At 50.9% G+C, this 27,856-nt stretch overlaps 2 protein-coding genes across 2 annotated transcripts; both read left to right on the plus strand.

The window, feature by feature from the left end:
• The first annotated feature begins 4,831 nt into the window (after positions 1 to 4,831).
• IL13 (interleukin 13) lies at positions 4,832 to 6,416 on the plus strand. The gene is made up of 4 exons (XM_056124760.1): positions 4,832 to 4,966; positions 5,839 to 5,895; positions 6,016 to 6,120; positions 6,297 to 6,416. The coding sequence occupies exons 1-4, from the start codon at positions 4,832 to 4,834 to the stop codon at positions 6,414 to 6,416; spliced, it is 417 nt and encodes a 138-aa protein (XP_055980735.1).
• A 13,806-nt stretch (positions 6,417 to 20,222) lies between these two features.
• On the plus strand, positions 20,223 to 23,872 carry IL4 (interleukin 4). The gene is made up of 3 exons (XM_056124761.1): positions 20,223 to 20,360; positions 20,614 to 20,661; positions 23,738 to 23,872. The coding sequence occupies exons 1-3, from the start codon at positions 20,223 to 20,225 to the stop codon at positions 23,870 to 23,872; spliced, it is 321 nt and encodes a 106-aa protein (XP_055980736.1).
• Positions 23,873 to 27,856: the final 3,984 nt, after the last annotated feature.

Here is a 27,856-nt window from a genome sequence, read left to right on the forward strand (position 1 = left end):
AAGATGGGGAAAAGCAACATTTAACTTACAATAAAAGTTCAGTTTCCTTATAAGGATCTAAGTTAACAGAGTCTGATTAGAGAGAAAAGGTGATTAACTGGTTGGGGAGGAGAGCATAGAGAAGAGTTTACAGATAAACACAGAGGAATGGGAGTGACTCAGGAGCACTGTGATGGGTGTAACTTGATAAACCTAAGCTCCCTGTAGCAAGGGAGAAAGGACAAAGCAATGTAATCCAAAACCCTGCATACCACCAGGTGTGCCCCCAACACACACATAAAAAAGGAAGTTTAAGCCCTGGTGAGCACATATGTGAACACTGTAAATACCTTTGTTGAGCCCCATAACCATGACTTTTATGCTTCAACTAAGAGTGTAAGCTCTAGAGAACACATGGGCAAGTGCTGTAACTGAAGGAGTGCAAACCTCACAACCTGGTGTGTGACCAACACTAGGGAGCATCACAACTACAGGTGCAGCCCCCAGTCACAACACATCACCAACAATGAAGGGAAGGTAGCAGGGGAGGGAGGAGAACTTCATTTAAGGAATTAATAAACAAAGGAGCCCCAACTGATAAGAGACACCAAAAAATCTGGGAGTAGCCCCTGAGCACTGCCAGGTGTGACCCAAAATCAAAACCTAAAACTGACACCAAAGAAAAGATAAAGATGGTGAGTAAGCATGTGAAAACATGCTCCACGCCATCTATCATCAGAGAAATTCAAATTTCAATGAAGATAAGAGTAAGGTGCCATCACATGCCATCAGAATGACCAACATACAGAACCAATAACACCAAATGTTTGTGAGGATGTAAAGCAGCAGGAACTCACATTTGCTTCTGTAGAAATGCCAAATGGTGTCACAGCCCAGAAAAAAACAGTTTGACAGCTTCTTACAAAATACACAGTCTTATCGCTTTATCCTGAAATTATTGCATTTCTTGATCTTTATGCAAATGAATCAAAACTTTTGGTCTACAGAAAAACCTGCACACCAACGATTATTACAGCTTTACTCATAATTGTCAAAATGTGGAAGCAACTGAGAGGTCCTTCAGTAGGTGAAAGGATAAACTGGTCCATGCAGACAATAGAACAGGATTCACTGCTACAGAAGAGGAACAATAGAGCCATGAAAAGACATAAAAGAGCCTTAAATACAGAGGACCGAGGATTCTGAGTATCATGGTTTGAACTCATCAGCTCAGCACAGTCTAGCAAAGACCTGGCTGCTGGCAGCAGTCAGGAGAGAGGAGGAGGAGGACCGGAAGCCACATGGAGGAGTTTGGAACTGAGCTCAGAAGCCTCTCATGTATTTGTTTTCTATGATTTGTTTTTTGGCACTCAGAGGCACACCCAACTGTGCTCAGGGCTTACTCTTGGAGGAGCTTATGGGATAGTATGAAGTTCTGGGAATCGAACTGGGATTAGCTGTGTGCAACACAAACATCATTTTGTTGTCATTTGGGTGCCACACCTGACAGTGTGCCCAGGGCCTATTCTTGGTTCTGCACTCAGGGATCACTCCTCATAGGGCTCAGGGAACCATATGGGAAGCCAAGGACCAAACCCAGGTTGGCTGCATGCAAGGCAAATGCCCTATCCTCTGTACTATCTGTCCAGCCCCAAGAACCTGAATTTTTAATAATGGTTAAGAAAACTGCCTGCCTTTTGCTTAGAGAGTTTCGGGCAGGTTGCAAAGATAGAAACATTCCTCCCCAGTGCAACCAACAAGCTCGAGAAGCTAACAGCCTCGAAGTATGGGCCTCTGTGTGTGTGTGTGTGTGTGTGTGTGTGTGTGTGTGTGTGTGAGAGAGAGAGAGAGAGAGAGAGAGAGAGAGAAGAGAGAGACTGTGCTCCCCCAACACACACACATACACACACACACACACACACAAACATGGACGCACACACAGCAGAAGGCGGGGAGATCCTCCAAAAGCTGTAGAAAGGGCTGCTGGTTTGGCCTCCAGGGAAGCGCAACAGTGTCTGTGCTTTTCACATTTCCCTTCTGTCTGCTTCCAAACAGACCCATTTTGTTGGTGAAATGCCAGCATGCTTTCCATTGAGATCAGCAAGAGGGCGCCGGACTGTTCCAAGCTGGTCATCTATCCCCTAAGGGACTGTGGGAATGAGGGTGCAGGGAGAGTAGCTTCTGACCTCCCCACCCCAGGCTTCCCAAATCTAACCTCTCCGTGGATGACTGGATTTTCAAATATATCACTCATGGGCAACTACCACAAAAAAATGAAAGCTAGTGAGTTATTTATTTATTATTACTATTATTATGATTTTGCATGGCAGAGCCTGGCAAGCTCCTCGTGGCATATTTGATATGCCAAAAACAGTAACAATAACGGGTCTCATTCCTCTGACCTGAAAGAGCCTCTAATACAGCACCGTTGGGAAGGATGAGTAAGGAGAGGCTGCTAAAATCTCAGGGCTGGGATGAATGGAGACATTACTGGAGCCCACTCGAGCAAATAGATGAACAACGGGATGACAGTGATACAGTGATTATTATGATTTTAGGGTTTGGGGTCACACCCGGCAATGCTCAGGGATTACGCCTGGTTCTGTGCTCAAGAATCACTCGTGCCAAGCTCAGGGACCATATGTAAGTGCCAGGAATCAAACCCAAGTTGGCCATGTGCAAGGCAAACACCCTACCAGCTGTACTGTTGCTCCAGCCCAAGTTAGATTTTTAAAACTAGTGAAACAACTTGACTAAGCTTTCCCCATACTGACTGAGGGACATGAGGGATATATTTTCTATTGTCCCCACCTGTCTAATAGAAAGCCAAGGTTGGAGAAAATCAGAAAAGAAGATTTTGTGAAATTCCTTGACAGATGGCCCAGGGTGGAGGAAGGGTGGCCCCAGGCCCAGCACTGGGTGGGGAGAGCAGGGGGCCTCTCTGCCCAGTGGTCCCCTGGGAGGGGGTTGAGCCCAGTCTCTGGTGGGGCATGTCTGAGCATCCCAAAGCCAGGGGTATGACTGGGGCACACTGAAGGCGACCAACAGCAGCGGCAGCAGCAGCCAGATGGCATGGCCAGTGGGTCTGCTCCGAGGACCGAGCCAGAGACAGCACTGGAGGGCAGGCTGCTGCAGACACAAGCACACATCCTGCCCCTCACCCTCACCCCAATCCTGGACCCACCACCTTGGCCTGATCTCTGTGGAGTTTCTTCAGCTCAGCCTGCACAATACCCCACCCTCCCCCGCTCTGCTCTGCTCGCTTGGGGGCCACAGGGGCGGGGCAGGGGTCCCGCCCCACAACTTCATGGAAAGGCTATCTCTTCCCTGACATTCTGACTATCACCAGAGGCCAGGGGAGGAGGGCCGGCCAGGAGGGATCCCACTTATCAGCCCATCTCCCATTACATAATCAGCGCCCATATCTCCACGAGGCATCACTGTCTCCACTTAGCCTTCTCCCACGCGCAGGGGTGCGCCTGCCCGCAGTCCTCCACATCGGGGGGCTAGAGACCTCTGACTCATCTTGGTGTAGGGCTTTAGGGCTTACACAACCCACGGTGGTAGTTTCCCACTCCTTCCCCCAAAAAAAGGACGCCCCACTGGGAGATGCCTTTGTCTCGTGCTAGAGACAAAGAAACCCGGGTCCACAGAGGGGTCAAGAGTCCCAAAACCCAGCTTCAGTGGGGATTGGAGGGTGGGGGTAGAGCGGCTCAAGGGGCAACCCCAACTGGGCTGGGAAACTGAGTTTAGCAACAGAGAAGGTGGAAATTATGTCACTAGAGGGAGGAGAGGGTGACCAAGGGTGAGGGTGGGGGAGTCCTTCTGAGAAGAAGCCACAACCCCAGCATCCAGGGAAGTCACTTTATGAGGTGCTGTGGGGGAGGAGGGTGGGCAGGCAGAGAGGTGGCGACCCTGGGTGTGAGGGAGGGCAAGAGCCTGACACCAGTGCCCAGCAGGCAAAGGCCTCGGCTTCTGTGTAGGGGTTTCTAGAAGCCTTGCAGAAAAACTAAATAGAGCAACAAAAGGACTTAAGTGCGGGTGGCTCGGGCTGCTGCCTCTACATCCTTTGCGCTGCAGAAGGAAAAGCTGCTTCTGCAGAAACCTGGGCACAAAGGGGGCAAGCCAGGCTTCAGCCACAGTGTTTGGGTTCGGCTAGAGTAGCCCAACCCTGCAGGCTGTGACCTGCTCTGGGGTCTGACCACCTGCACTCAGGATGAGCAGGAAGGCCCCTCTGAGAAGGCCAGGGTCCAGGAGAACCCTGAATCTGACAGGGTGAGAGGGGGCTGCTGGGGAGGGCAGCTCAGCACCTTCTTTCCTCCTCTTTGAACCGTGTGTTCAAAGCCAAGGGAACTCTGGTATCCTAAGAAACAGCCGGCTGAGACGGTCAAAGCACCAATCCCTTCAGCTGCTGAAGTGGCCTGCCCCACACTTTTAGTGGACACCCAGGGCTGGAGGACAGGTGCTGGCCAGACACCAAGTAGAGCTTCTGCAGCTCTGACAGGCCCTGCTGACCAAAGGATCTCTATAGGGTGGTCTCGCCTCACTCTGGAGTAAGCCCACCTGGATGTAAAGAATTACCAAGTCCTCTCTCAATAATTAAATACACACACACACACACACACACACACACACACACACACACAATCAAACTGTCCTATGAGATGCTGGATTTTCCACAAAGTAAAATCAAGATGAGTAAAGATGTGGTTTTTAGATAGTGCCCCCAAAAAGCAAAGAGTGCCACAACTGGGACCTATAAAAGCTGCCACCAAGAGGCAAAGGCCACAAGCCACTCGGTAGATCCTGCCTCTGTGTCTGCTCCTGGCTCCTCCTGTTGGCCCCGGACCCCATGGCGCACTGGTTAACTGTGGTCATTGCGCTCACCTGCCTGGGTGGCCTGACATCCCCGAGTCCTGTGCCTCAGCTATCAAACACCTACAAGGAGCTCATTAGGGAACTGATGAACATCACCGACAGCCATAAGGTAAGTGCCTGGGCCTGGACTCTGAGGGTGCCGGAGGGGGGATGGTTTCCTTAGGATGGGGTGGACCACAAAGGACGGGTCTAGTCAAGATACTTGCGGGCCAGGAAGAAGACCCAATGAGCCAGGGTAATGAGAGAAAGAGGGACAGAGAGGGTGAGGGGAGAGGGAGAGAGAGAGAGCAAGTGAGCAAGAGAGAGAGAGCTGTCTAGGGGACATACAATGAGGATGGACCCAAAAAGGGCTCTGGCAGATTTCTCCAGGACCACATGCCAGGCCATCCCCAGGGACAAGCAGAGACCAGCAGCCTCCAGAGCCATTGGCACTTGCCAGTTAGAATTGAAGGCAATCTCAGCCTTCCTTCTAGCCCTCTCTCCTAAAACCAGCTCCTGTCCCCACTGAGGATGGCGCCCACAGGCCTGATGCTGGGTGGACGATATCCCCTTTCATCATTGCCAGACCCCTCAAGGCAGGTACAGGACCCGATTTCTGGCCTGGGTGGCTCCAGAGGGTTCACCCTCTGAAACCCACAGCCTGGGGTGTTTATCCACCAGGCTTCTCTGCCTAGGCAGAGAAGCATTGAATCAGTTTCTCTCTCTCTCAGTTCCGAGGCCCTGGACAATGGTTTCCCACATGGTTGTGGAACAGAAAAGGAAACTCAGGGACAGAACAGGGGGCCCAGGGCCGGAGCAATAGTACAGCAGGTGGGGCACTTGCCTTGTGCACAGCCAACCCGGATAGATCTCCAGCATCCCATATGGCAACCCCTGAGTGCAAAGGCAGGAGTCACTCCTGAGCATTGGCCCAAAACCAAACAAACGAAAGAGAACAGGAGTCCCAGGCCTGAGACCCCTCTTGTCTGCTTGCTCCCACAGGCAGCCCTGTGCAACGGCAGCATGGTGTGGAGCATCAACTTGACCCACGGCAGTGAGGTAAGAAACCAAGGGGCACTGGGAGGGAGGGGGCTGGGCCTGACTCCCTCAGCCTCTGCCATACCTGGCGCTCCCTGCTCCTGCACACCCTAACGACCCCCTCGTCTTCCACAGCAGGAGTACTGCGCCGCCCTGCAATCCCTGAACAACGTCTCCAACTGCAGCGCCCTCAGTAAGACGCGGCACTTGCTCCTTGGCCTCTGCCCTCTGAGGATCAAAGCCGGGGTAAGCCCCTGCCCCACAGAGGGTGGGTGGCGCTTTGGGATTTCCGAGCTCAGCCAGGTGTGAGGACGGCCAGGACACACCTCCCAGGGGCTTTGGGGAGCTTCTGGGAAGCCCCTGGCAGGGGCTGGGGACCCTGCTGCAGCGTCCCCCAAACATCGGGCCTCTTTGTCCTGCAGCAGATCTCCAGGATACTCACCAGAGATACCAAAATTGAAGTGATCCAGTTCGCACGCCACCTGCTCACCCACTTCCGGAAAATGTACAAAAGCATCTGGGCAGCGCAGACCCGGGCCTGAGAAGCCGCTGGGATCCCCGCCCCCCACCCCTCTGCAGAGGAGACCTGACCGCGCCCACTGCAGCTGCGGTTCCTTTCATTCACAAGTTTCTGGGTGGGGGGTGGGAGGGTAGAAAGGGGGAGATTTTCTTAGCTTTAACCTCAGCCTCTGCTGCCTGCCCTTGCCCCAGTCCCAATCCTGCCTTAGCACAGGTACTGGGCCTCCTGGCCTCCCCCACCCCACCCCCAGGGTCCCAGGGGTGCTGGCCGGTAGGAACAAACTGCGCTACTGTGCAGGGCACCTGCCTGTTTACACAAGGGGATACTGAGGCACACTGCAGCTGGCACTCATCTCGGCCTTATTTATTATTGTATGTTATTTAAACAAGTCTTTGTCTGTACCGGGGACAGGGTGTGACTGTAGTCCCAGACTCCAGGGTTCCAGGCACTAAAGCATCGGCCATTGGGAGGCCCCCTGGGGATAAGTACTGTGCACACATTTCCGCTACCTCACTGGAGCCTCGGCCAAGGCTGGGAACAAGGCACAGGCCTAGAATGGTCCCTCCTGTCTGCCAACCAGCCACCCGCCCTCAGCCAAGGAGTAATTTATTGTTTTCCCCTTATATTTAAAGTATTAAAATATGTTATTAAATAATATATCAAAGAGCAGCCCAGAGTACTGTCTCATGTGTGAGGATTGGGTGGTTGGGGGAGGGGGGATGTCACTGAATAACCGGAAGTCAGAGATAAAGATGGTGACAAGAGATGTGTGGCCCTCACCGTGTATCTGGGTCTCGGGAACCAGGCTGTGGTCTCACTAGAGTCTCCGGGACGCAGGGCAGCGGGGGACGGGGGGTGCGAGGAAAGGAACAGAGGGGCAGCGAGGGCCATGATCCAGGCGAAAGAACACAAACCAGACCCTGGCTTATGGGAAGATTGGGGAGATGAGAGATCGGGAAGTTCCCCTACCACACGCCCACAGAGGGGAAGCAGCTAGGTTCAGGGAGGACATTGCCTGGAAGGCTCCTCAGGAGCTTCGACTCACTCAGCGTCCCCGTGTCCGGTCCTCCCACATGCCAGCAGCCGCTCCCACAGAAACTCTCTGGGCCTGAGAGGTGACGTGTCCAGTCTGAGGTCACGGGGCTGGTAAGGAGCCAAGTCGGAGTCTGAACCCCAAACCCACTCTAACTCCAAAACCCACCACACACTGCCCCGATCTGCCTCCCTCTGTCAGAATCTCACCTGGGGCTGCGACATGGCTTGCTGGACTGGAGCAGGCTGCATGCTGGAGCCTGGGGGTTGAACCCTGGCACCACAGGGTCCCCTGAGCACCAGCAGGTGTGGCCCCAAATTAAAAAAGCAAACAAAATCTCACAACACCAAACAAACAAAAAAATGCACCTCATCAGGACAGAAGGCCTAACTTTTAGAATATTGTCATCAACGTGTGGGCGGCCTTTCCAGACAGGGAGTTCACTAGTATGTTTTTGGAAGGGGTTGCGAGGGGCTCTCAAAGGGTATTCAGGATATCTGGGGGGCCCCTTCAGGAGATACTCAGTCACTGGGCCAGCAGTTGAACAGGAGGGCCTGAGGTGTGGTGCCGGCAACCACCAGGGACTTCCCAGCGGGTGCTCAGGGGCCTCCCAGGCTATCCTCATTTGCTTGGGGAACTGTGTGGTGCCACAGATGGTGCCGGGTGGGTATGAGCTTGTCTGTACTAGCAGAAGCGCACATTCAATTTCCTGATCCTCCAGTCCACTCTCACGACCTCTGCAAGCAAAAGGTGCATCAGCCGCCTCGTAGGGCCAGAGGGGACTGGAGTGGGGGTGCACAGGCAGCAACTCTCAGTGGGGCTCTGGGAGAATCTCAGCACCCTATTCACTGTGTACTTTGGTGATGGGTTGAGCAGAGGACATGCTCCACTCCCTGCCTGGGGAGTCGCAAGGGATGCCTCCTTAAGGAGCCCTTGTGGGAACTCCAAGGAAGAGGTCTCAGAGAGACAGTGACTCCCCAGGAGTGGTTAGAGCTCACAGTGACAGGAACATGGGCAACTGAGGCCATGGCAGGGACTGTCCAGGGCACTGATGTGTATGTGTGTGTGGGGGGGGGGGGCACTGCTTTGCCAGGAATCACTCCCCAACACAGCGGCCCTCTCAACTGTACTGGGGCAGACGGGAGGAAGAAGCCCTTATGGCGCTAAAGGAGGATCAGGCCTGGGCACCAGGGTCCCACAGGCTGTTCAAGGTGGGGCCTGTACTACCCCTGCAGACCCCAAGGCTGAGAGGAGACTCTCTGCATCCATCAGTGAGGACCAAAACTCCATGCTCACTCAGCCCCACCCACCAGGAAGAGGCCTCCAAACAGCAGAGGGTCTGTAGAAGGACAGATGCCACTGGGGAGGCCCTGGCAGGGCTAGGAGGGGAGGCCCCTGCCAACCCTCTCCAGACACACACTGGAAGAATTTAGGCCCAGGGGCTTCTGCATGAAAGATTGACTTTGGTGGGTGGGAGGGGTGGAGGGGCACCATTATTCTGGGAGCTACTCTCCACAGGGGCTCATTGAGGGTCACGCCCAATGATGCTGGGGGCCCATGTGCCACACAGCAGTGCTGGGGGACAAACAGCCTCACATGTTCATGGCATGTACACTACCCCATGAGCCAATCCCTAGTCCTTCATTTTTGTTTTGGGGCCACACCCAGCAGTGCTCAGGGCTTACTCCTGGCTCTGCACTCAAGGATCACTCCTTGAGGTACCCAGGGGACCATGTGCCAGGAATAGAAACAGGGTCAGCTGTCTGCAAGGCACTATTTCTCTGGCCCGCCCCTTTCTTTTTTTTGAAGTATGAGGCAGACACTCTCTTTTATTTATGCATGCAGACCTGGTTACTTCCATAAGAACTGAGCCCCAAGCAGCTAACATAAGGTTTTTGATACATCTGTTCTTGGATGTATGGGGTGGGGTTGGGAGCGGGTCATGCAGTTAATGTATCCTATGGATGGTTACAGATCTCAGAATTAGTTTACTTCTCAGTTCCACTTACAACCTGGACTGACTTAGTTCTTAAAACACAGGCATTGGTCTGAATGATTAATAAGTCATATGAGAATATGAGAGAGAGAGAGAGAGAGAGAGAGAGAGAGAGAGAGAGAGAGAGAGAGAACAAAAGTATCTGCTGTAGTGCTGTAGAGACAGTGAAAGGCTGGGGGAGTGTCGGAGGGGAACTGGGGACACTGGTGGTGGGAAATATATATGGGTGAAGGGATGAGTGTTGGAACATTGGATGACTGAAACCAGGCCATGAACAACTTTGCAACTGTGTATCTCACTGTGATTCAGTTAAAAAAAATTTTTAAAGCCATCCATACCTGTTCAGTTCCTGAAATGATTTACTCTGGCATCATGGTTTTAATTCCCACTTCATACAGAGGGCAGGAGAGGAGGCTGACCAAAACAGGGAGAGAAAGCCCATGTTCCCAGCTAAGCAGATACTTCATGAGGACCCCACCCCATGAATGACCTCTCAGACTCTCTCTGATCAACTAAGGAACTGATTTCTTATATCCATAAGGAAGATGAAAAGCCTTCGGATGAAATTCCACGTGGATTTCTTGAGAACAGCCTAGAACTAGACTGGTGAGGAGGGGGCGTGGCAGGGGTTGTCCACTGGGATCAAGAGTTAGAGGATCCTGGTGGTGCCACCCAGTGCCACCACTAGGGGTCCCCTGTGTGCCATATCTCTGGCTTCTCAGCAGCGCCCGCAAGGGGCCTGGTTGACGGCTTCTGGCAGGGGTCAGAATTAGGACCCCTGCCCTGCACCCTCCCAGTGCAGCGAGCTCCTGGCATCCCAGGGACAAAGCACAAAGTCTCTGAGCCACAGAACAAGCCCCTGTTGGCAGCAAGAGGGAGGGAGGCCCAGTCAGAAGTGAGTAGAGGAAGGAGGAGGAAGAAAGAAGAAGGGGGAGAGGCCCACCCACAATTGTGGCTGCTGCCCCCCTAACTCCCCCACTGCCGGAGACCCCACCCTGAGCCTCTCCCTCTGCTGCTGTCCTCTAACCAGGGGCCTCACTGCCTTCATGGCCCAGGCAAATGCCAGAGCGAGGTCCAGAGAGAAGCGGATCACAGGGGGAGAAGGGGGCTCAGTGAGTGGGAGGGAGATGTTATTCTCGGTGCTCGGGGTGGGGAGCCCCTGGCATCCTCGGAACCCCACAACTGGGACGTTTCACTGGAAGAGGGGCTGGGGCTCGGTGAGAAGTGAGACACACACGTGATTTTCCGGTAAACTTGGCCCCAAACACCTCTGTTTGCTGCTCAGGGGAGGTGTCAGAAAACATTTCGAATCGCTGTAGGGGCTCTGTGGGGGCCTGAGGCCACTGTGGCTCAGAACCAGCTGCAGCAAGGCCTGGGCAAAACCAGGGTTGCCTCTGCTTCCTTGAACCCAAGAGGCCTGAAGGTGGGTCGGGGCCCGTCCAGGGGCGTCTCATTTTCCCATTCTGAACCAATAAAGTCCTCCTGACTAGCCTAGTAGCTGGCTGATTTGAACAAACTCTTGAGTAAGCATCTGTCCCCTCACAGATGGCCTTCTGGGCTAATGGACTTAGAGGCCAGCAGCCTGGGACCTGCTAGCCCATCTTCCCGGAGAGCGTGTGGAAACTGGTCCCCAGCCCACCATTCCTGTTCTCAAAAAGAAAAGCCCAGAAGCCTCACCGTCTTCATTCATTTCTCAGCCCCACCCAAAGGCAGTAGAATAAATGGTGTGCGACAAACTTTTCCAAATCAACTGATTTCCCGGCAGCCAAACAGGGCCCTGTGATGAAGCCGTTTGAAATCCCAGAAGTGATTTTCTACTTCCGACCTCACTTTCTGTTGTGTTTGCTTCCTTCCCCTCCTCCGTGGCCCCTCTCTGATGGAAAATGAGTCTCTCAAAAAGCACCACTCAGAAACACCCTGACCTGGGTCAGGCCTGGGCAGAGATTCGGTGTGGCAACCAATAGGCTGATACCAAAATTAAACCGAGAGACCTTGCCAGTTAGCCAAGCATCTTCCTGAACACTGAGGGGGGCCGGGGCCCCCAGCTCACCATGGCGACCCCTGCACACCCTCAGCCCCCAGGGTTTGTGGACCCCACCAGCCAGAGCACCTTGGCAGAGTCCAGTATCCAGCAGAACCCAGGGCTCAGGTGCCTCTGGGAGATGGTCAGAGAAACTGCATCTCCTCTACCCTCTCTCCTCAGCTGTCTTCCCACCTTACCGGAGGTGGGATGGAGAGACACACACCTGGTGGTGCTCAGGGCTTGCTCCTGGATCCTTGATCAGGATCACTCCTGGTGGGCCTTGGAGGCCCATATAGGTGCCAGGGATCAAACCCAGCTGGATATGTACAAGGTAAGTGTCCTACCCACTCTACTATTTCTCTCATATATTTTTTATGAGCAGACTCCTTTCTACTTTCTGACAAAGACAGATTTAATTAAAAAATAATAATAGGGCTGAGTGATAGTACAGTGGGTAGGGCACTTGCCTTGTATGCTGCCAATCCAAGTTAGATCCCCAACACTTTATGGTCCCCTGAACACCCACCAGGTACAGACTTGGTGGCCTCTAAGCACTGTTGGTGTAGCCCTGGACACCCAGCAGCTCTAGGTATGAGCAGTAACACACAGCAAGCGTTCAAGCACTAAACCTTCAGGCCCACACGACCTGAGGAGAAAGAACAGGAAGCTGCTGTCTGGCCCTGGGTGGAACTACTAGAGAGGAGAACCAGCAGCCCCTCCCTGGGCTGAATCTCTTAGACCAATCACATCCTAAGTGCCAAGGAGAGAGGACAGCAGTGGGGGGGGAGGGGGCGGTATTTGGGGCTGGATAGAGAGTACAGTGAATAGGGTCTTGTCTTACACACGGCAAAACCCAGGTTCAATCGCTGGCATGCCATATGGTCCCTCTGGAGCACCGCCAGGAATGATTTATGAGTGCAGGAGTTCTGAGCATTGCCGGATGTGGCTCCCTCCTCGCAAAGCCAAAACACCAAGGAGGGGGCTTTCCATCCTTGGGGGCCTTCCTTCAGCTCTGGCAGTCAAAGTGGAGTCGTAGAGGGCACTAAAGGGAAAGGAAAGGGTCCTAGAACAGAGGGACAGGACGGGGTCTGGCGCACTCAGCACACACCTCGCCTACCCCCGCTCTCAGGGGGTACCATAAACCTCCTTCAGAGAGAATTGAAGCCTGTTAAGTGGACCCTCCCTTCCACAGCTCTGCAGCCTTATCCCTCCTCCCTGTAGATGGACCCCACCCCTACCCCCACTCCAGGCCTCTGCTCAAGAACCTGTCTCCTGACTTTTTTGGAGACTCGGGCAAGGATGCAGGGAAGTCCCAGCCCTGACTTTCCTGATCACCTGCCCGCCCTCCCCCCCCCACACCCCCCGTGCAGGAGTGCCCCATTCAGTCACAGAACCTATGGACTCCATAGCTGGGGCCCAGATGCAGCTCTAGGTGCTGGGAACCCATGGTGAACAAAACAAGGTCTCCCCAAAATGAAGATCAGAGTGAGTGCTGAGTGCCAGAAGGCTGCGAGGGCAGATGGGGGCCACCACAGTCTGAGGGGAGGTGGGAAAACAGAGCCTGTCATGTTGTGGCTCAAAGGGCCCAGAGGGTCAGAGAGGTGGCACAGGGAGTAGGATGCTTGTCTTGCATACAGCCAACCCTCTTCATCCCTGGCACTGCATATGGTCCCCTGGCTCTGTGGCCCAGAATCCTCCCCAAAATTGAATACAATTTTTTTTTTTTGGTAAGAAAAGAGAAAATGTCCAGGAAAATGGAATAGCATGACCTGAATCTGGAGTGAATGAGCTGGATAGTACCCCGACCTGCCTTTTATTTGGGGAGCAACTGAGGCCAGAGCAGAACGAGCAGGTGGACAAGGCACCAAACTGCAGGGCGCAGAGTGCCATCACCAGGGCCAAGGCTGACAGAGAGCCCAGAGTGCTGTGTGAAGAGGACAGGACAGTGGGGAGGGCGCTTGCCTCACACACAGCTGACCGGGGTTCCATCCCGGTTCCATCACCAGGAGTGATCCCTGAGTACAGACAGAGCCAGGAGAAACCCTGAGCATTGCTGGGTATGTGCCCCCCTCCAAAAAAAGGGCAGACACTGGAGAAAGGGTGGGAGAGGGCAGGCTGGTCACAAGGTCTCTGGGAAACCGCGGGTGAGAAACACTGGGGAGGGGGATGCAGATCAGATTCCAGAGAGCTGAGGCACGTGCATGTGAGCTTCATGACAGACACTTTTGTCTATCATTCCTGTAAACATTATATGTGACCCATCCAAATTATATATAACATGCATGTTATATATTATACAAACGCAGACACATTAGGCTATATATCCACATTAGCTTTAAAACTCTAACATGTACCAAAGGAATGCTCAGGAATCCATGTCCAGCTTCAACAACAAGCTGCTCAAGAAAAAAGCAAACCCCAGATGAGCTTCCCCACACTTGCAGAGTATAAGGAGACAAAGAGGGGATCAAACGCACACCCTCAACGGGCTGACCCTGAGGACCTGGTCAGTAGAGCTGAGGTCTGGGGGTGCAGGTAGGGCAGGGGAGGCAGAGGGGACCTTGAGATAAAGGTGGAAGGATCCAGGCACTCTGGATCCACTGGTGGTGGGTGGGCGATAGTAGCACTGCATGAAATAGCGAAGGGACTCTAATCTTTAAGAAATCATTAAAAATATATCAAAATCGGTATGAGGCCGTATCTTAAAAACAACCACCACAACAAGATCAGCTGCTCAAGGCCAACCTGCATGGTCTGTCCCCACAGCCATTTCGGACCAGACCACATCCCATCACTCAGCATGCACCGGGGCTTGGGTGCGAGATGGCAGTGCAGGTCGCCCTGGATGTGTTTAAGCGCCCTGAGGAGTGGGTATCCTCAGGGCTGTCCAGGTTCCACCATCACCATGGGTCAGTGTAATGCACCCCCGCCCCCACTCCCAGCCCCCCCTGCAGTGCCAGGCTTTTCAAACACATCTCTGCTGTTTCCGGTCTAAAAGCACCCCAGGCTCTACCCCACGGGGCCATCTCGGCCACATCACTAGCTCTGCTCCCTCCATGCAGCCCACATGCCTGGTCTCATCTGCTCAGATCACTGAGAAGCCTGTGCCACCCCCGCTGAGCATGCAGTCCTGCCCAGGAAGGGCAGGGGCAGAGAGGGTATGTCACTCCTGTGCTTGCAGGCATTTCATTTCTCCTTGCGCCCCTCCCCTGTCCCCCCCCCTCCCCCGTGGAGGGCATCCTTCTTCCCCTCCTTCTCTTCCGCACTCAGAGTTGGGGACCAGCCCCAGACACCTCTGTTCACAGCCATTGACCCCATGCTCTCTCTCCCTCCTCAACTGCCATCTCCGAGTGACAAGAACCCAAGCCCCAAGCCTGGAACTCTTCCGTCTTCCTGAGCCCCACACTTGGCCAACTCTGAGTGCTGCTGCTGTTGCTGCTGCTGCTGCTGCTGTTGCCACTGTCAGTGAGGGTGATGGCTGGCCTGGGAGCCTCCTCCAAGGCAGGCAGCGGATCAAGCACTGTTCTTTTGAGTCATTCCACACCCTCAGAGAGTGTGGGCAGAGTGGGGACGGAGAACTGGCCGGGTCCCAAGGTGCCAGGACAGAGATGCTGCTGGGATCTCAGACCCACTGCCCTCCTTCCGTGCTCCCAGCCCCCACTCCCACCCCCCAACTCCCTCTGCTGCATGCACCCACCACCAGGTACTGCCTGGTCTCTTCCAGGTCTTCCCGGGTCACCTTGCTCCCACCCTCCCAACCCCCTGCTCCTACATAAGGCCACTTACCCCAGTCTCTGCTTAGACATCACCCCTGCTGTATGAAGTCTGCTCACAGATGCTGGGAGTGGGGGTTGGGGGAGAGGCAGGGCTGGGTGGGTGAGGCCCTTCGCCCCTCAGCCCCCACCCGAGGTCCGCCAGGGACCTCAGAAAATGGAGCAGTTCTATTTGATCTCAGAGTTCTCCCTGAGCCCCCCAAACTACAGTTTTCAGATGCTCAGAGGAGTGGAGGGTGGGGTGACTTGTTCTGTAGGAGGCTGTGGAAGGCAGCCAAGGCATGGAAGGGAGGATTTCTCTGGAGCAAAGGAGAGAGTCCCTGAATCAGAGCCAGGATGGGGAGTGGAGGGGCTGAGGTGTTCCCTGCAGTGGCCAGCTCAGAAGAGTGGGCCTCCCACTGATCATGTCTTCAGAGTTCTGGGCTCAGCCCAGAGACTGCTACAGTGCTAGGTCTAGGGACCAAATGACAATTTTAAAAATATTGACTTGGGGCACTGGAGGGATAGTACTTGCATGCAGATAACCCTGGTTCGATCCCCAACCACACATACGGTATCCCAAGTGAGCACTGCAGGGTGTGGTCCAAACTCTCTCCCCACAGGCCATGTGAACTGGAGCCAGAGAGAGCTCAGAGGGTGGAGCACGTGCTTTGCGCCCAGAAGGCCCAAGTTTGATCTCTGGCACCTCCTGCTCCCCCCCAGCACAGAGCCAGGATAAGCCCCCAGCAACACTTAATAAGCCCCAGGACCAAATAAATAAATTTAAAAGCCATTAACTTAACAATAATCTCACTAACACCGGGCCCTGTGCACGGAGAACAAAGCGAGCCTAGCCCCCTGTGGGCTCCTCACACAGATCCTGCCTGGAGGCATGTTTTCCCATTTCGCAGGAAAAAGTAGCTCGGAGAGTTTCACCCAAAGTCAGGAGTGGAGCACTCGTAAGATCAGCTGGCTGGACTCCAAGCCCCAGCTCTCAGGAATGTTCTGTGCTGGGTCCCCAAGAGGAAAGCTCTGTGCAGCATGAGGGACGATGCTGGGGGCTTGGGGTAGATGGTGGGGAGGAAGAGGCCAGAATTCAGCACAGAAACTACACCTCAGAGGTGAGGGGGAAATCTCTGTGCCCGAACATGCAGCTCCTTAGTGTGGACACACACACACACACACAACACACACACACACACACACACACACACACACACATGCACGCATGCGCATGGCAGCTGCCCTGGCTACACTGAAGAGAGCCCAGCTCCTCTGCCCTCTGGTCACTCCCTAATGTTTTGGAAAGTTCATCCTCTTTCCACTGACCTCATCCAATCATTGAAACAAAAGAGTGCATTCTGCTTTAGGGTGTTTCGGGTTTTTTTTCTGACTCACATCTTTGTCCCTAGAGCTCTAGAACCAGAGAGTGATCCTCAGCACAGCCTGACAAGAAACCAACCGGTCTGCGGAAATGCTGCTTCTACACCTGCTCACATACTTGGGTACCCTGATGATTGCCCCCCTCTTAAACTCCCCCTCAAAGTCAGAGGCTCTCAGAGGACTGACGCCAAGAGGCCACTGTACATACCTCCAAGCCCACCAGGCTCAGCAGGAAAGCTGGCACCATTTCAACCCAAATCTGATCACACCAATTATGGAAGAAACCTGTCAGCTCACAAACTACCCTCCAACCTATCCTAGCCTCAAATTGGAAAATCCAATTCAAGAAATGGGTGGAGAACTTACACAGTAATTTTCCCAAAGAAGATATGAACAACGGAAGGTGCTTGGCATTACGAATCATCAGGGAAATGCAAATCAAAACCACAATGCTACAAAGCACCTCACACGTTAGAATGACTGTTATCAGAGTCGAGAGATAGCACAGGCCAGCAAGGTTGAGCGCAGTTGGTGGAACTGTATGTTGGTTCAGCACTATGATTTTTATTTTTAAAAAATTAGAAGCATGGGGCTGGAGCAACAGCACAGCGGGTAAGGCGTTTGCCTTGCATGCAGCCAACATGGCTGACACAGGTTCGATTCCCAGCATCCCATATGGTCCCCCGAGCAATTCCTGAGTGCATGAGCCAGGAGTAACCCCTGAGCATCGCCGGGTGTGACCCAAAAAGCAAAAAAAAAAAATTTTTTTAAATTAAAAAAATAAAAATTAGAAGCAGAGGAGCAATAGTACAGCAAGCTGCTTGCCTTGCACGCGGTCAAGCTGGGTTTGATCCCCGGGACCCCATATCACTGAGTCCTTCAGGAGTGATCCCTAAACACAGAGCCAGAAGGGAGTTCCAAGCACTACAGGCTGTGACCCCAAAACAAGAACATTAAAAAATAATTAAAAGCAGAAAAACTAAATGATCCTATAGTTCCATTTCTGGGTCTTTATCTAAAAGAAATGCAAACATTACTTCAATAGGACCTCCCCTATCCCCCACCCTCTGGGCTCAGATCAGCAAGATATGGAAACAACCGAAGTGTCCCCCAATAGATGTAGGGATAAAGAAACGGCCACTGGATGACTACGGAGCCACAAAAAAGGAAACCCTGACATTTGTGACGCCAGGGGTGATCGCTGGGGAAATTGTGCTGAGAGAAGTCAGGTGGAGAAAGAGATCTTGTGCAACTGGAATCTAAAAAATATGAAACAACAAGAAAAAACTCACAGGAAAGGAGATTGGATTTGTGGGTACAGGCAGGGGGAGGTGAAGGTGGTCCATGGTACAGGTGTCTAGTCCCAAGGTAAGCAGCACTAGCCGTGTGCAACATGAGTCAACCTGGCTCTTGGGCTTCTTTCAAAATGAAGAGAGCAATTTCTTCAAGTTCTGATCACAAGAAAATCAGTTTTTCCTTTTCTTGCTATACCTCTATAAAATGGAGGGTGTTAACTATGCTTTAGTTCATAATAATATCTAAGCTCATTATGCAGTATGCCTTACAATTATATAGTGTATGCCTTTCGATTAAATAAAACTGGAGGGAGGTGTGAAGAGAAGTAACAATGGGAGGATAAAAATTTCAGAAGAGTTTACCCAAAGAGGAAAGACCCTTGTCCCAACTCTTGGGAGGGAATCTCTAAAATGCTGAGAGAGGATTTCTTAGTTTTGGGAGGCAGCCCCTATATCATTGGGAATTGAAGCACCTTTGTTATTCACAGCAGGCCACCCATTCATCAGATGAGACCATGGGGACTGGCAGCCATCCTCTGGGAGCTGGCCTGTTCTTTTGTTTGTGTATCTTTTTGTTTCAGCCACACCCTGTGATGCTCGGGGGCTACTCCTGCCTCTATCTCAGCTTGAATTCATTAGGAATTACTGCTCACAGTTTCTAGGGACCATATGAGATGCCAGGGAATGAACGCATGTGTAAAGCAAATGCCCTACTATCTCTCTGGCTCCAAAGCTGCTTCTTTGTTTACAGTGTGTCCCTTCACAAGTCTGTCCACTGTGTGTAACTGAACCTGAGGGGCCAGACAGCAGGAACTTTTTTTTTTCCAAGCCAGCAGCAACTCTTCTTTTCCAAGCCTCTTAAAGATGTTTTATTTATTTGTTTGTATTTTAACAATAATGGCATTTTACAAAACATCAAACTACCAAAAAGGACCGTATCTTGGAGTATGCGTTCACATTGTCCTGCAGAGGGACTGGTTGTGAGGGTAGCCCCAGGACCCCTGGGTTAGTGGCTGACACCTGAGGGAGGGCAGTCTGGTGGAGACTGTATCTATAACCTGTGGCATTTGGCCATCAACGGTGAGGTTGGCAAACCTCAATGCAAAAGGAAGAATCCAATAGTCTAAAAACCTCCTGGTACTATATGAAATCCCCTACTCTGTGGCATGCACAGCACAGTAAAAAGCATCCCAAACTAAGCAACAACCTTGGCCATGCCCTTTCTCCGTGATCTGCTGGAGAACCTAGCAGGGGGAGGAAGGTCGGAAGCTAAGAGAAGCAGAGAACAAAGAGGCTCGGGGAGGAAGAGGCCATAGTGCGCAGGGCATGGCAGGATCCTGCTGCATCTGAGTGAGGCTGGTCAGGACATCGCTGGGGCCATGAAAATCAGACTCAGACAGCAGGGCAGTGTCCTGATAATGACAGAGACAAGTGATTTGTCAATCAGTAATACTGGGGCTCTTTCCCCTCAGCTATGTGTCTGTGTTGTGAGTGTGTGTGTGTGTGTGTGTGTGTGTGTGTGTGTGTGTGTGTGTGTGTGTGGCCTGGCCTGGAACCCTTCAGCTCACCCATAAGCAGCACATAATCTCCCACCAAGCTATGTCTCTAGCCCTGGGGATGTTTTAAAGTTCCATTTAAAGAATGGTCATTCCTAAAACCCACACCCAGACAGTGTTTGCCAGAGACTTCCTTCTTGTTAAAGATCTTATAGAATTGTAATGACCCAACTTGGGTCCCACGTGGGACTCAATCTGTCAATTCCCAAATCCTGAAAAAATGGCAAGCCTGCATGCTAGGACAAGACAGTGTCGGTGCCCGTTATGCTCCTTCCATCTAGAGAAAGAATCCAAGATCAGTTTTTTCATGAAAGGCGTTTCCAAGATGCCACCTATCACTGGAAGAAGTCAAGCTGAAGTACTACTAAAGACAAACTTTTTAATATTACTATCTTTCCCTAAGAGGACCGCACTAAAACAAATTCTCTTCTCTGCAAAGCAAAACGCCAGCAGCAACCCCGAGCTGATAAGATTAATCTAAAGAACAAATTATGGTGTAATTTCCTATGATGCTACTTTGTAGTTGATTTTTTAAAATGGTTTCATTTTCCTCTTGGTTTTTATTTCAAAGGAACATCTTACCTGGTTTTCTAATGGGGCATTTTTTTTTCTCCTGGGAGCTGTGATTGGCCCCCAAGTTGGCTTAACAAAAATTTCCAATGTAAATGAATTTTCCCTCATTTCAGCAATTTTAAAATCTATATATAGAGATATCTGTGTCAGAGTGCATTGTTGGTTCCCCTAGGTAAACTAATTGTCCCATACTATCAGTGAAAATAGAGCTGTATTGATGGGTCTCGCCTCCCAACTGATGCCCACTCTGCTCTGCTTACTAGCATGTACCAGCAACATGGGGGCCCATGTACACAGAAAGACTATTGTCCTGCGAGAGGTCATCAGAACGCTGAACACACTTACAGAAAAAAAGGTGAGTAAGCTATCTGGTACTATCTCTCCAAATGATGATGCCGCTGGCAGTTCTTAGACTACCACGGCTTCTAGGGATGCTGCTCGGTGGAGGCTGGTCGGCAGCACAGTGGAGCAAAGGGAACACTTTGCCTCAGTGCTTTCCCCACTGAGGAACTGCAGGGAGTGAGGGAGTGAGGGCTGCCTGGCAAGGATCACTGGGTAGAGTCGGTGCTAATTCTGTCTCTCCCTCTCTCCTCCCTTCCTGGGCCAAGGATGCCTGTCTGGAGCTGACTGTAGCAGATGTCTTCGCTGCCCCAAAGGTAAGACTGTCCCGGGCTTGCTTTGGCATCTGGGTGATTTGGGAGAGAAAAGCCAGCCACAGCAATTTGAATAAGAGACATTTGCAAGGGCTGGGGCACATGCTTTGTATGTAGGAGCCCTGGGTTCCATCCCCAGTACCACATAGTCCCCAGCACAGCCAGAGGAATCCCTCTCCAGCACTGCTGGATGTGGACCACCTCCCCCACTCCAAAAACAGAAATAAACACTTGTAATGGAAAGTAAGCAGGCCCAAATTAAATATAAGGTATTGAATGTTTCCAAACATTGAAGATCCTGGTCTTTATACTAAAACATGTTCTGGTGTTTCTGGTTTCATTTGAGAAAGAAGATACGTGAGAGAAAGCTTGGGTTTTAACATCCGAACTTAGATCCTTGCCAAGGAAAAGCTCGTTAGCATTTTACCCAGCCTCCATGTAGCGTCTGAAATACAGGAGGCACTCAATAAATGCTTTAAGATAAAGAAAATTTCTCTGGCCCATAGTTTTCTTAAAAACCAAATACTCTCACAGAACCAGATATTGAGATTACAGGTTGAGAGAGCTTTCATTTTGTCTAAGAGACTTCCTACGGCAAGAGAAAAGGTATGAATTACCAGAGTCCCCTTCTACCACCTGGTCACACACTAGCACCGGGTTGGCTGTCCAGAGCTGATCAGATCGGTTTGCTCTGTCTGGCCAACTCCCTTCCAACCTGGTCTGGAACTGTCCTTGGGGACGGGTTTCCACCTTCCCTGCTTCTGGCAGCTCAGCCATCTTGCTTTCGGCCTCCGGTGCTGGCTCACTTCCCCATCCCCCATCTGTAGTGGGAGGAGATAGATTTGACAGCTGATAGTGCGTTTTCTCTGACAAACACATGACTACAGCCATATCAATAGCTTTGTGCATATCAGTTCCTGTTTTCATGGAAACACACAACTGAGAATGAAAAAACCCAAAGCTTCAATTAAACCAGTGGTCTCCTAACTACCTGCTTTCCATGTGTAGAGAGTGGGTAACTGGGCCAAGGCGAAGAGCAGGGGGTAGCAGGGCCAGGCCTAGCATCCAGGCCATAGGAGCTTAATCTCTTCAGGCATTTACCTGGTCTGATTTCTCTTAGGATTTTTAGCTGGCGGATATAGCTTAGTGGTCCAACAATTGCACTGCATGTGTGTGGCCCTGGGTTCAATTCCCATGACCACAAGAAAAAAAATATTATTTTAGAAGTCACAGGTGGGCAGGAGTGATAGTAAGTGGGGAGGGCCGTTTGCTTTGCACAACGACCCTGATTCGATCCCCAGCATCCCATATGGTCCTCCGAGCACTGCCAGGAGTAATTCCTGAGTGCAGAGCCAGGATTAACCCCTGACCCAAAGGCAAACAACAATAACAAAAAAGTCATAGGTATGGAATATTTGTACTATTATTTATAATAGTATAACTATGCTATGTATAACTATATATTATTGTTTAAATTATAATTTATATTTTAGAATTCTGTCCTTCAAAGTCTCATTCTGTGCCAGTCTGTCAGTAGGTTGGTAGGGATCAGAAAAGATTTATGCAATACCATATAGCATATTAATATTTTGTTCCTACAAATACCAGTCAAAGGTCCATCCACTGGGTTGTGTTCTGGGTCCTCTAGAGGGGGCTACATGCTGGGAGGGTACCTGAAGGAAGTGCTGAAGGTCTGAAGGGAGACGCCTGTGGTAGCAGCCCCAGTTCTGTCATGAGCTAGCTGTGAGGCCTTTGTCAAGCACTCCCCTCTGTGCCTCAGTTTCTACATCTGAAGATACGGAAGTTATTTTGAAAGTTGGCTGAAATCCAACTCTTAGTGGAAAGTATTATGGCAAAATGATACAACCCTTGATTAAGGGAGGGAAAAAGTTGATTGCAGAATAATTCTAAGAAAAAGGGGCCAGTGGTTAGAAATGACCAAATCCTCCATGACTCCGAGCTCAGGCTGTGACCCCACTTTTACCCGTGTCACATGCACTTCCTTCAACTGCTTCTATTTCTCCCAGTACCATTTACTTATCTGTTAAGATATTTTAGGATAAGAAAAAGTTGTTAGTTTTCAAAAGCCACACAGGTAAAAGTGTGAGATGGGAAGTTACTTATTGGTTCATAAGAGAAGTAACGTCTCTTCCCCAAATCCAGGCAACTTTATCTCATTTGGGGAGCAAGAATTTCAGTACCTAAGGGTTGGGGTGCATCCTGCCCCTGGAATTTCTGGAGACAATGTGTTCAGAAGCACACTGGACTTCAGAGGCCACACCCTTCCCAGAATCCATGAGTGAAGGGACACCACCCTTCCCAGTATCTTTGAGAGAAAGGACACCGTGGGCAGCCAGAAGGGGGAGTTTGTTTCTCTCAACCAAGGAGAATGAGAGCATCATTTCTAACCCGGGGCCATAAAGTCCACCTGTGTGAGTTCCCAGGCTCCCAAGGGGTCCACAGGTGAAGACCACATAAATGGGGTACATGACACAAACTAAGGGGATCAACTGATAGGATGTGGGGAGGGGGTTGGTGCACAGGAAGGAAACGAGGTTGGAAAAGAGCCACAGTGAGAAAAGAGTTGAGAAACACTGAGCTATAACACAAAACTTTCTTGAAAGTTCTTTGCTTACCAACTTAAATCTATTTTTTTCAATTGAAAGAATCATCAATAAGTGAAAGTGCATCGCCAGGTGTGATCCAAAAAGCAAAAACAAAACAAACAACAGCAAAAAACAGAAAACAGTCACATGCTGTGCAACTGAGTGGGACTCACACTTAGCTGAGTGGCTCTGTCACGTCATTGCACCCTCCCAAGGAAGGGAAACCGGAAGGTTCTGAGGAGGCTGCTGCAATTGCAGGACCTTCGGGAGGAGTCACTGACAGAGGTTTGGGCCTGTAGCCAGCCTCCTTCTCTCCCACAGCGGGAATACCTGATGGGTTTCTCTACTTGCGGATTTCCCTGAGACAGTATGGGCTTCTTTCACTTGCCTGCCTGGAAAGGAAAAATAAGAACTCTCTCTGCTGTGTCCACAAGAAAGTTAACGCATGGATATCTGTGGCATTTCTCTTTCAGAATACAACCAGGACAGAAATCTTCTGCAGGGCCGCCACTACGATCCGGCAGTTCTATAAGGAGCACAAATGTTTACATCGTTTCCCGAAAGGGCTCTACAAGAATCTTAGCAACCTGGCCAACATGGTGAGCTGAGTTAAACTGACAGATTGGTTTGTGGTGGCCAGCAGCAGCTTAATTCCTAAGCACTCCTCTGAGGCATGATGTCCAGTAGCTCCCGAAACAAATAGTTTTGCTGAGGCTCTGTGAGTGGCAGGTACTGCCCAGGGATCTAGCGTGAAAGCAAAGCTCTCACAGAATGTCCTAGCAGGGACAAATGTGTCACATGATGCTCAGGAGTGGCAGTGCTTCATGGAAGAAGGAATATGGGTGTCACTGAGGGAAGGGGCTGACTTAAGAGCAAGAATTTGAATTAAGTGAAGGTCTAAACACACAAGTTACTGGAAAAAGAAAATTACAGGAAGAAGAAATGGGAATAGCAGTGTAAAGACCAGAGGTGAAGATAAGCTTTGTTTAAGTTGGCAGGAAAGGCAGCGTGGCTGCATCAGAATAAGCAAGGTGATGAGGTCACACGGGTCCTCTGGATAATCTTCTTCCCAGTGCCGAGGACCATTTGAATGAGGGCTCCATATAGGTTGGGCTTAAGACTCACTACCATGAAGACTTAGTTCTTTGGGTTCTGCCACAAGCATGGAGGGAAACAGAACAGGGTTTTGAGTAGGCTGGAAATGACAATCTGATTATGTGATTGACAAGGCTCACTCTGACGCACCACAGACTCAATGGTGTATAGGCATAGAAGATGGTCTACTGGTCATCGCTAAGAACAGAGGCAGATGGGATGAGAGTGGGGTAGAGCGAAGGTGACAAACTTCTAGCCTGGGTCCCTGAAGGAATGCTGATACTGTTACAAATCCAAAGATGGTGGGACTGGGAATGAGGAGGCAAATGAGTGGGGCAGGTAGGAATTAACAAAATAATCATTAGTTTTGTAAGTCAGGAGATGTAAGTCAGGCTATCCTGATAGGATAGCCAAGTGGACGTGTTGGATAGATTGCTGGGAAAGGCTGACGCTTAGGGAGTTTAAAACTTTGCTATAAAATGAAGAGTCCTCAGAAAGATGTTCAAGTCACAGATCCAAATGACACAGAGAGAATCAAAGGCCACGCCCAGCCGTGCTCTAGTCTGTGGAGGTCAGAAAGAAAAGGGTAGGGCAAATGAGACGCCCAAGGAGCCAGTGGAGGAGGAAGATGCCAGAGTGATGCCCTCTAAGGCAAAAGAAGGCAAGGCAGCGAGTGACTGTTTCTCACATACTGAAAGGCCAAGTCAGACAGAGACTGAGCTAGGTTACTGACTCTGCTGTAGCTAAAGGCCAGAGGAGAGGGGGTGCCACAGATAATAAAGGCAGGGAAGAGGAAGAGGAAGGAGGGAAAGAGAAGGAACAGAAAAGTCTTTGGAGTAATTCTGGGTACAGAGGAAGGAACAATGTAGCTGAAGGACGGTATGAGGTGAACAAAGTATCTTCTCTGGGAGGAGAGCCAGAGTGGCACTCCAGGGCCACACCCAGCAGTGCCGGAGCTGGGGCGCCAATAGTGCCAAAGAGCCTGGGCCTTAATATAAGACATGTGCTCTCCTGCTTGAGCCATATCCCCAGTCCCAAGCTTTTTTGCCACACCCCCAACCCCCCAGACTACCAGCATATATACCACAGGATGATTCTGTAGAGAAGAGAGAAGTATCATTGCAGGAGTGAGGAAAAGGCAAGAGCAGACGTTACCAAGGCCAAGTAGAGGTGCCAGAGACCTTCACTGGGCCCCTGGGTCGGCCTCCTCACTCAGAACAGGCAACTGGCACAGTGCTCATCCTCTTTTTCTCTGAGGAGGGGTGATGCCTCCCAAGAAGTACTCAGGGGACCACTCCCAATAATACAGAGGTCAGTGCTAGGGTTGGGGATGAGGCGCTGCTCAGGCCCTGTAGTGCTGGGGACTGCCCGAGTCCTCAGCAGCCACTAGGGACACACGCCATGATCTTGAGGGACCATGTAGTACGGTATCTCAAACAAGGGCTGGGCATGTGCAAGGCATGCTCCTAACCCCTGAACCATCTTCCTGGCCCTCAATCTTCCCTTTAATCCTAATGAACTCCGCATCACTGGCCTGCTCTACACAGGAAGGGACTGGGAACAACTTATCAATGTATGTCCGTCTGAAGGAATGAAATTAATAAGTTGGTTAGAGCTGAGATTTAAACCAAAACCATGGCCTATGGTAGGTACCCAGAATCCTCTACTCTCGAGGTGCCACCAAGCAGTGGTGTAGCTGGTTAATGGGCAGGAAGACAAGTGGAGAAAGCTGTCGGGGTAGTCAAGGACAGGACTGAATCTTCACACCACACCCCCTGAGCAGCAACAATCTGTCCACAGCTTTCCAGAGCCTGCAGCCGGGGCGGTGGCCCCTGCTGTGAAATATTAAGTACTGACAAGGGGCAAATCCTGCAGGATGCAGGTAGAGGCCAACAGACTAGCCTGGAGGCACCAGTTCGCGCACTGCTCAGGCGGCAAGGGCTAGCGTGGGCAGGACTCACTGATGGTACAGTGACAGTGGGAGCTAATGAAGTATTTCCATTGCAGACACACTGTCCCGTGACAGAAGACAGGAAGAGTACACTCAAAGGCCTCTTGGAAAGGCTGAATTCCTTCATGAAAGAGAAATACTCCAATTCTTCAAGTTGAATATTATAATTTATGCATCTAATAGTCTTTATTTTTTTAATATTTATATATTTATAAATAAAGTATATGTAAAAGCTGCCCAGGTGACATTGCTTTGATGGGACTGGCTATCTGTACATAACACATAAAAGTTATGGCTTGCCAGTTTTGAAACAATTAAACTGAGAGACTAACTGGCATGGGAATGAAAAAAACTGAATAACTGTTTATTAAGGAATTTGCTCTGTGAGGAGAGAGTTATATTGTAGGAAATGACTAAAGATGCACAATGGGGCAGGTGAGACAGTATGGGGAAAATGTGCCCACCCTGCACGCAACTAAACCTGAATCGGTGTCCAACACAGCTGGGAGTGCTCCCTGAGCACAAAGCTAAGAGAAAACCCTGAGCAAGTTCTGAGCACTGCTGGCATGTTCCCAAACAATACTCCCTGCAAAAGAATGCAAAGTGTAAACGTAAGAGATTTGCAGATGGGTTCAAGGGCCAGACATAGCACTGTAGCACTGCCCTCCCATTCATCGATTTTCTCGAGCAGGCACCAGTAACATCTCCACTGTGAGACTTGTTGTTACTGTTTTTGGCATGTTGAATACACCATGGGGAGCTTGCCAGGCTCTGCCATGTGGGTGGGATACTCTCAGTAGCTTGCTGGGCTCTCCAAGAGGGACAGAGGACAGAGGCCACTGGACAGTCAGGTTTGGGTCCTCAGTGACAAGACACGTGGGACCTCATGGGATGGGGGTGGAGCCGGCCTTTTCCTCCCCATCCCAACGAGACCCCGAGTTGCCGCCCATGAATGGCCTTTCTGGCTCCTGATCAAGCTGCTTAATGGCCATGACCCCAGAGACTCAGGAGCAAATCTCGGAACCCAGCAGGTTTTGGCAGAAATCCCTCCAGATTTAAAATTAAATTAAAATTTCAAAATTTCAAAATCGCGCGGCCACTACTGCAGCCATGTGACATCATATGTTATTCATATCCAGCAATAGAAAACAAATTGTCTACCGTTGCCTTTTCAGCAGATCTGAGTGTTTGGGTAAAATCTCAAATAATGGTGGGTCTGGTGTCAAAATATTGAATGTGATCAAAGTAGAGAGAGAGTAATGTGGAAATCATCTGCCCCACAGGTAGGGGGAGGGCATGGGATAGGGGTACACTGAGGTCGATTGGGGGTGAAGAATGGGCACTGGTGAAGGTACGGGTGGGTGTTTCATTGTATGACCGAGACTTAGACCCAAAAGCTTTGTAACTGCTCTCATGGTGATTCAATAAATAAAATTAGAAAAAATGAAAAAAACAAAAAGTAAGGTGGAGTTCATGCCCAATTCAATCAGCTAATCAGTGGCTGAATAAATAGCAGTGGTTTGGCGTGGTTCGGCACCTGCCTCAG

The sequence above is a fragment of the Sorex fumeus genome, unplaced genomic scaffold (genome assembly GCF_029834395.1).
Source record: "Sorex fumeus unplaced genomic scaffold, SorFum_2.1 ptg000051l, whole genome shotgun sequence".
In the NCBI taxonomy this organism is placed as follows: domain Eukaryota; kingdom Metazoa; phylum Chordata; class Mammalia; order Eulipotyphla; family Soricidae; genus Sorex; species Sorex fumeus.

What these genes read in the sequence shown, in the direction of transcription:
- IL13 (XM_056124760.1), top strand. Translation starts at nt 4,832, where the DNA reads ATGGCGCACTGGTTAACTGTGGTCATTGCGCTCACCTGCCTGGGTGGC. An exon ending in ACATCACCGACAGCCATAAG is followed by an intron (nt 4,967 to 5,838) that starts GTAAGTGCCTGG and finishes TTGCTCCCACAG; the next exon opens with GCAGCCCTGTGCAACGGCAG. An exon ending in CTCTGAGGATCAAAGCCGGG is followed by an intron (nt 6,121 to 6,296) that starts GTAAGCCCCTGC and finishes TTTGTCCTGCAG; the next exon opens with CAGATCTCCAGGATACTCAC.
- IL4 (XM_056124761.1), top strand. Translation starts at nt 20,223, where the DNA reads ATGGGTCTCGCCTCCCAACTGATGCCCACTCTGCTCTGCTTACTAGCA. An exon ending in ACACACTTACAGAAAAAAAG is followed by an intron (nt 20,361 to 20,613) that starts GTGAGTAAGCTA and finishes TCCTGGGCCAAG; the next exon opens with GATGCCTGTCTGGAGCTGAC. An exon ending in ATGTCTTCGCTGCCCCAAAG is followed by an intron (nt 20,662 to 23,737) that starts GTAAGACTGTCC and finishes TTTCTCTTTCAG; the next exon opens with AATACAACCAGGACAGAAAT.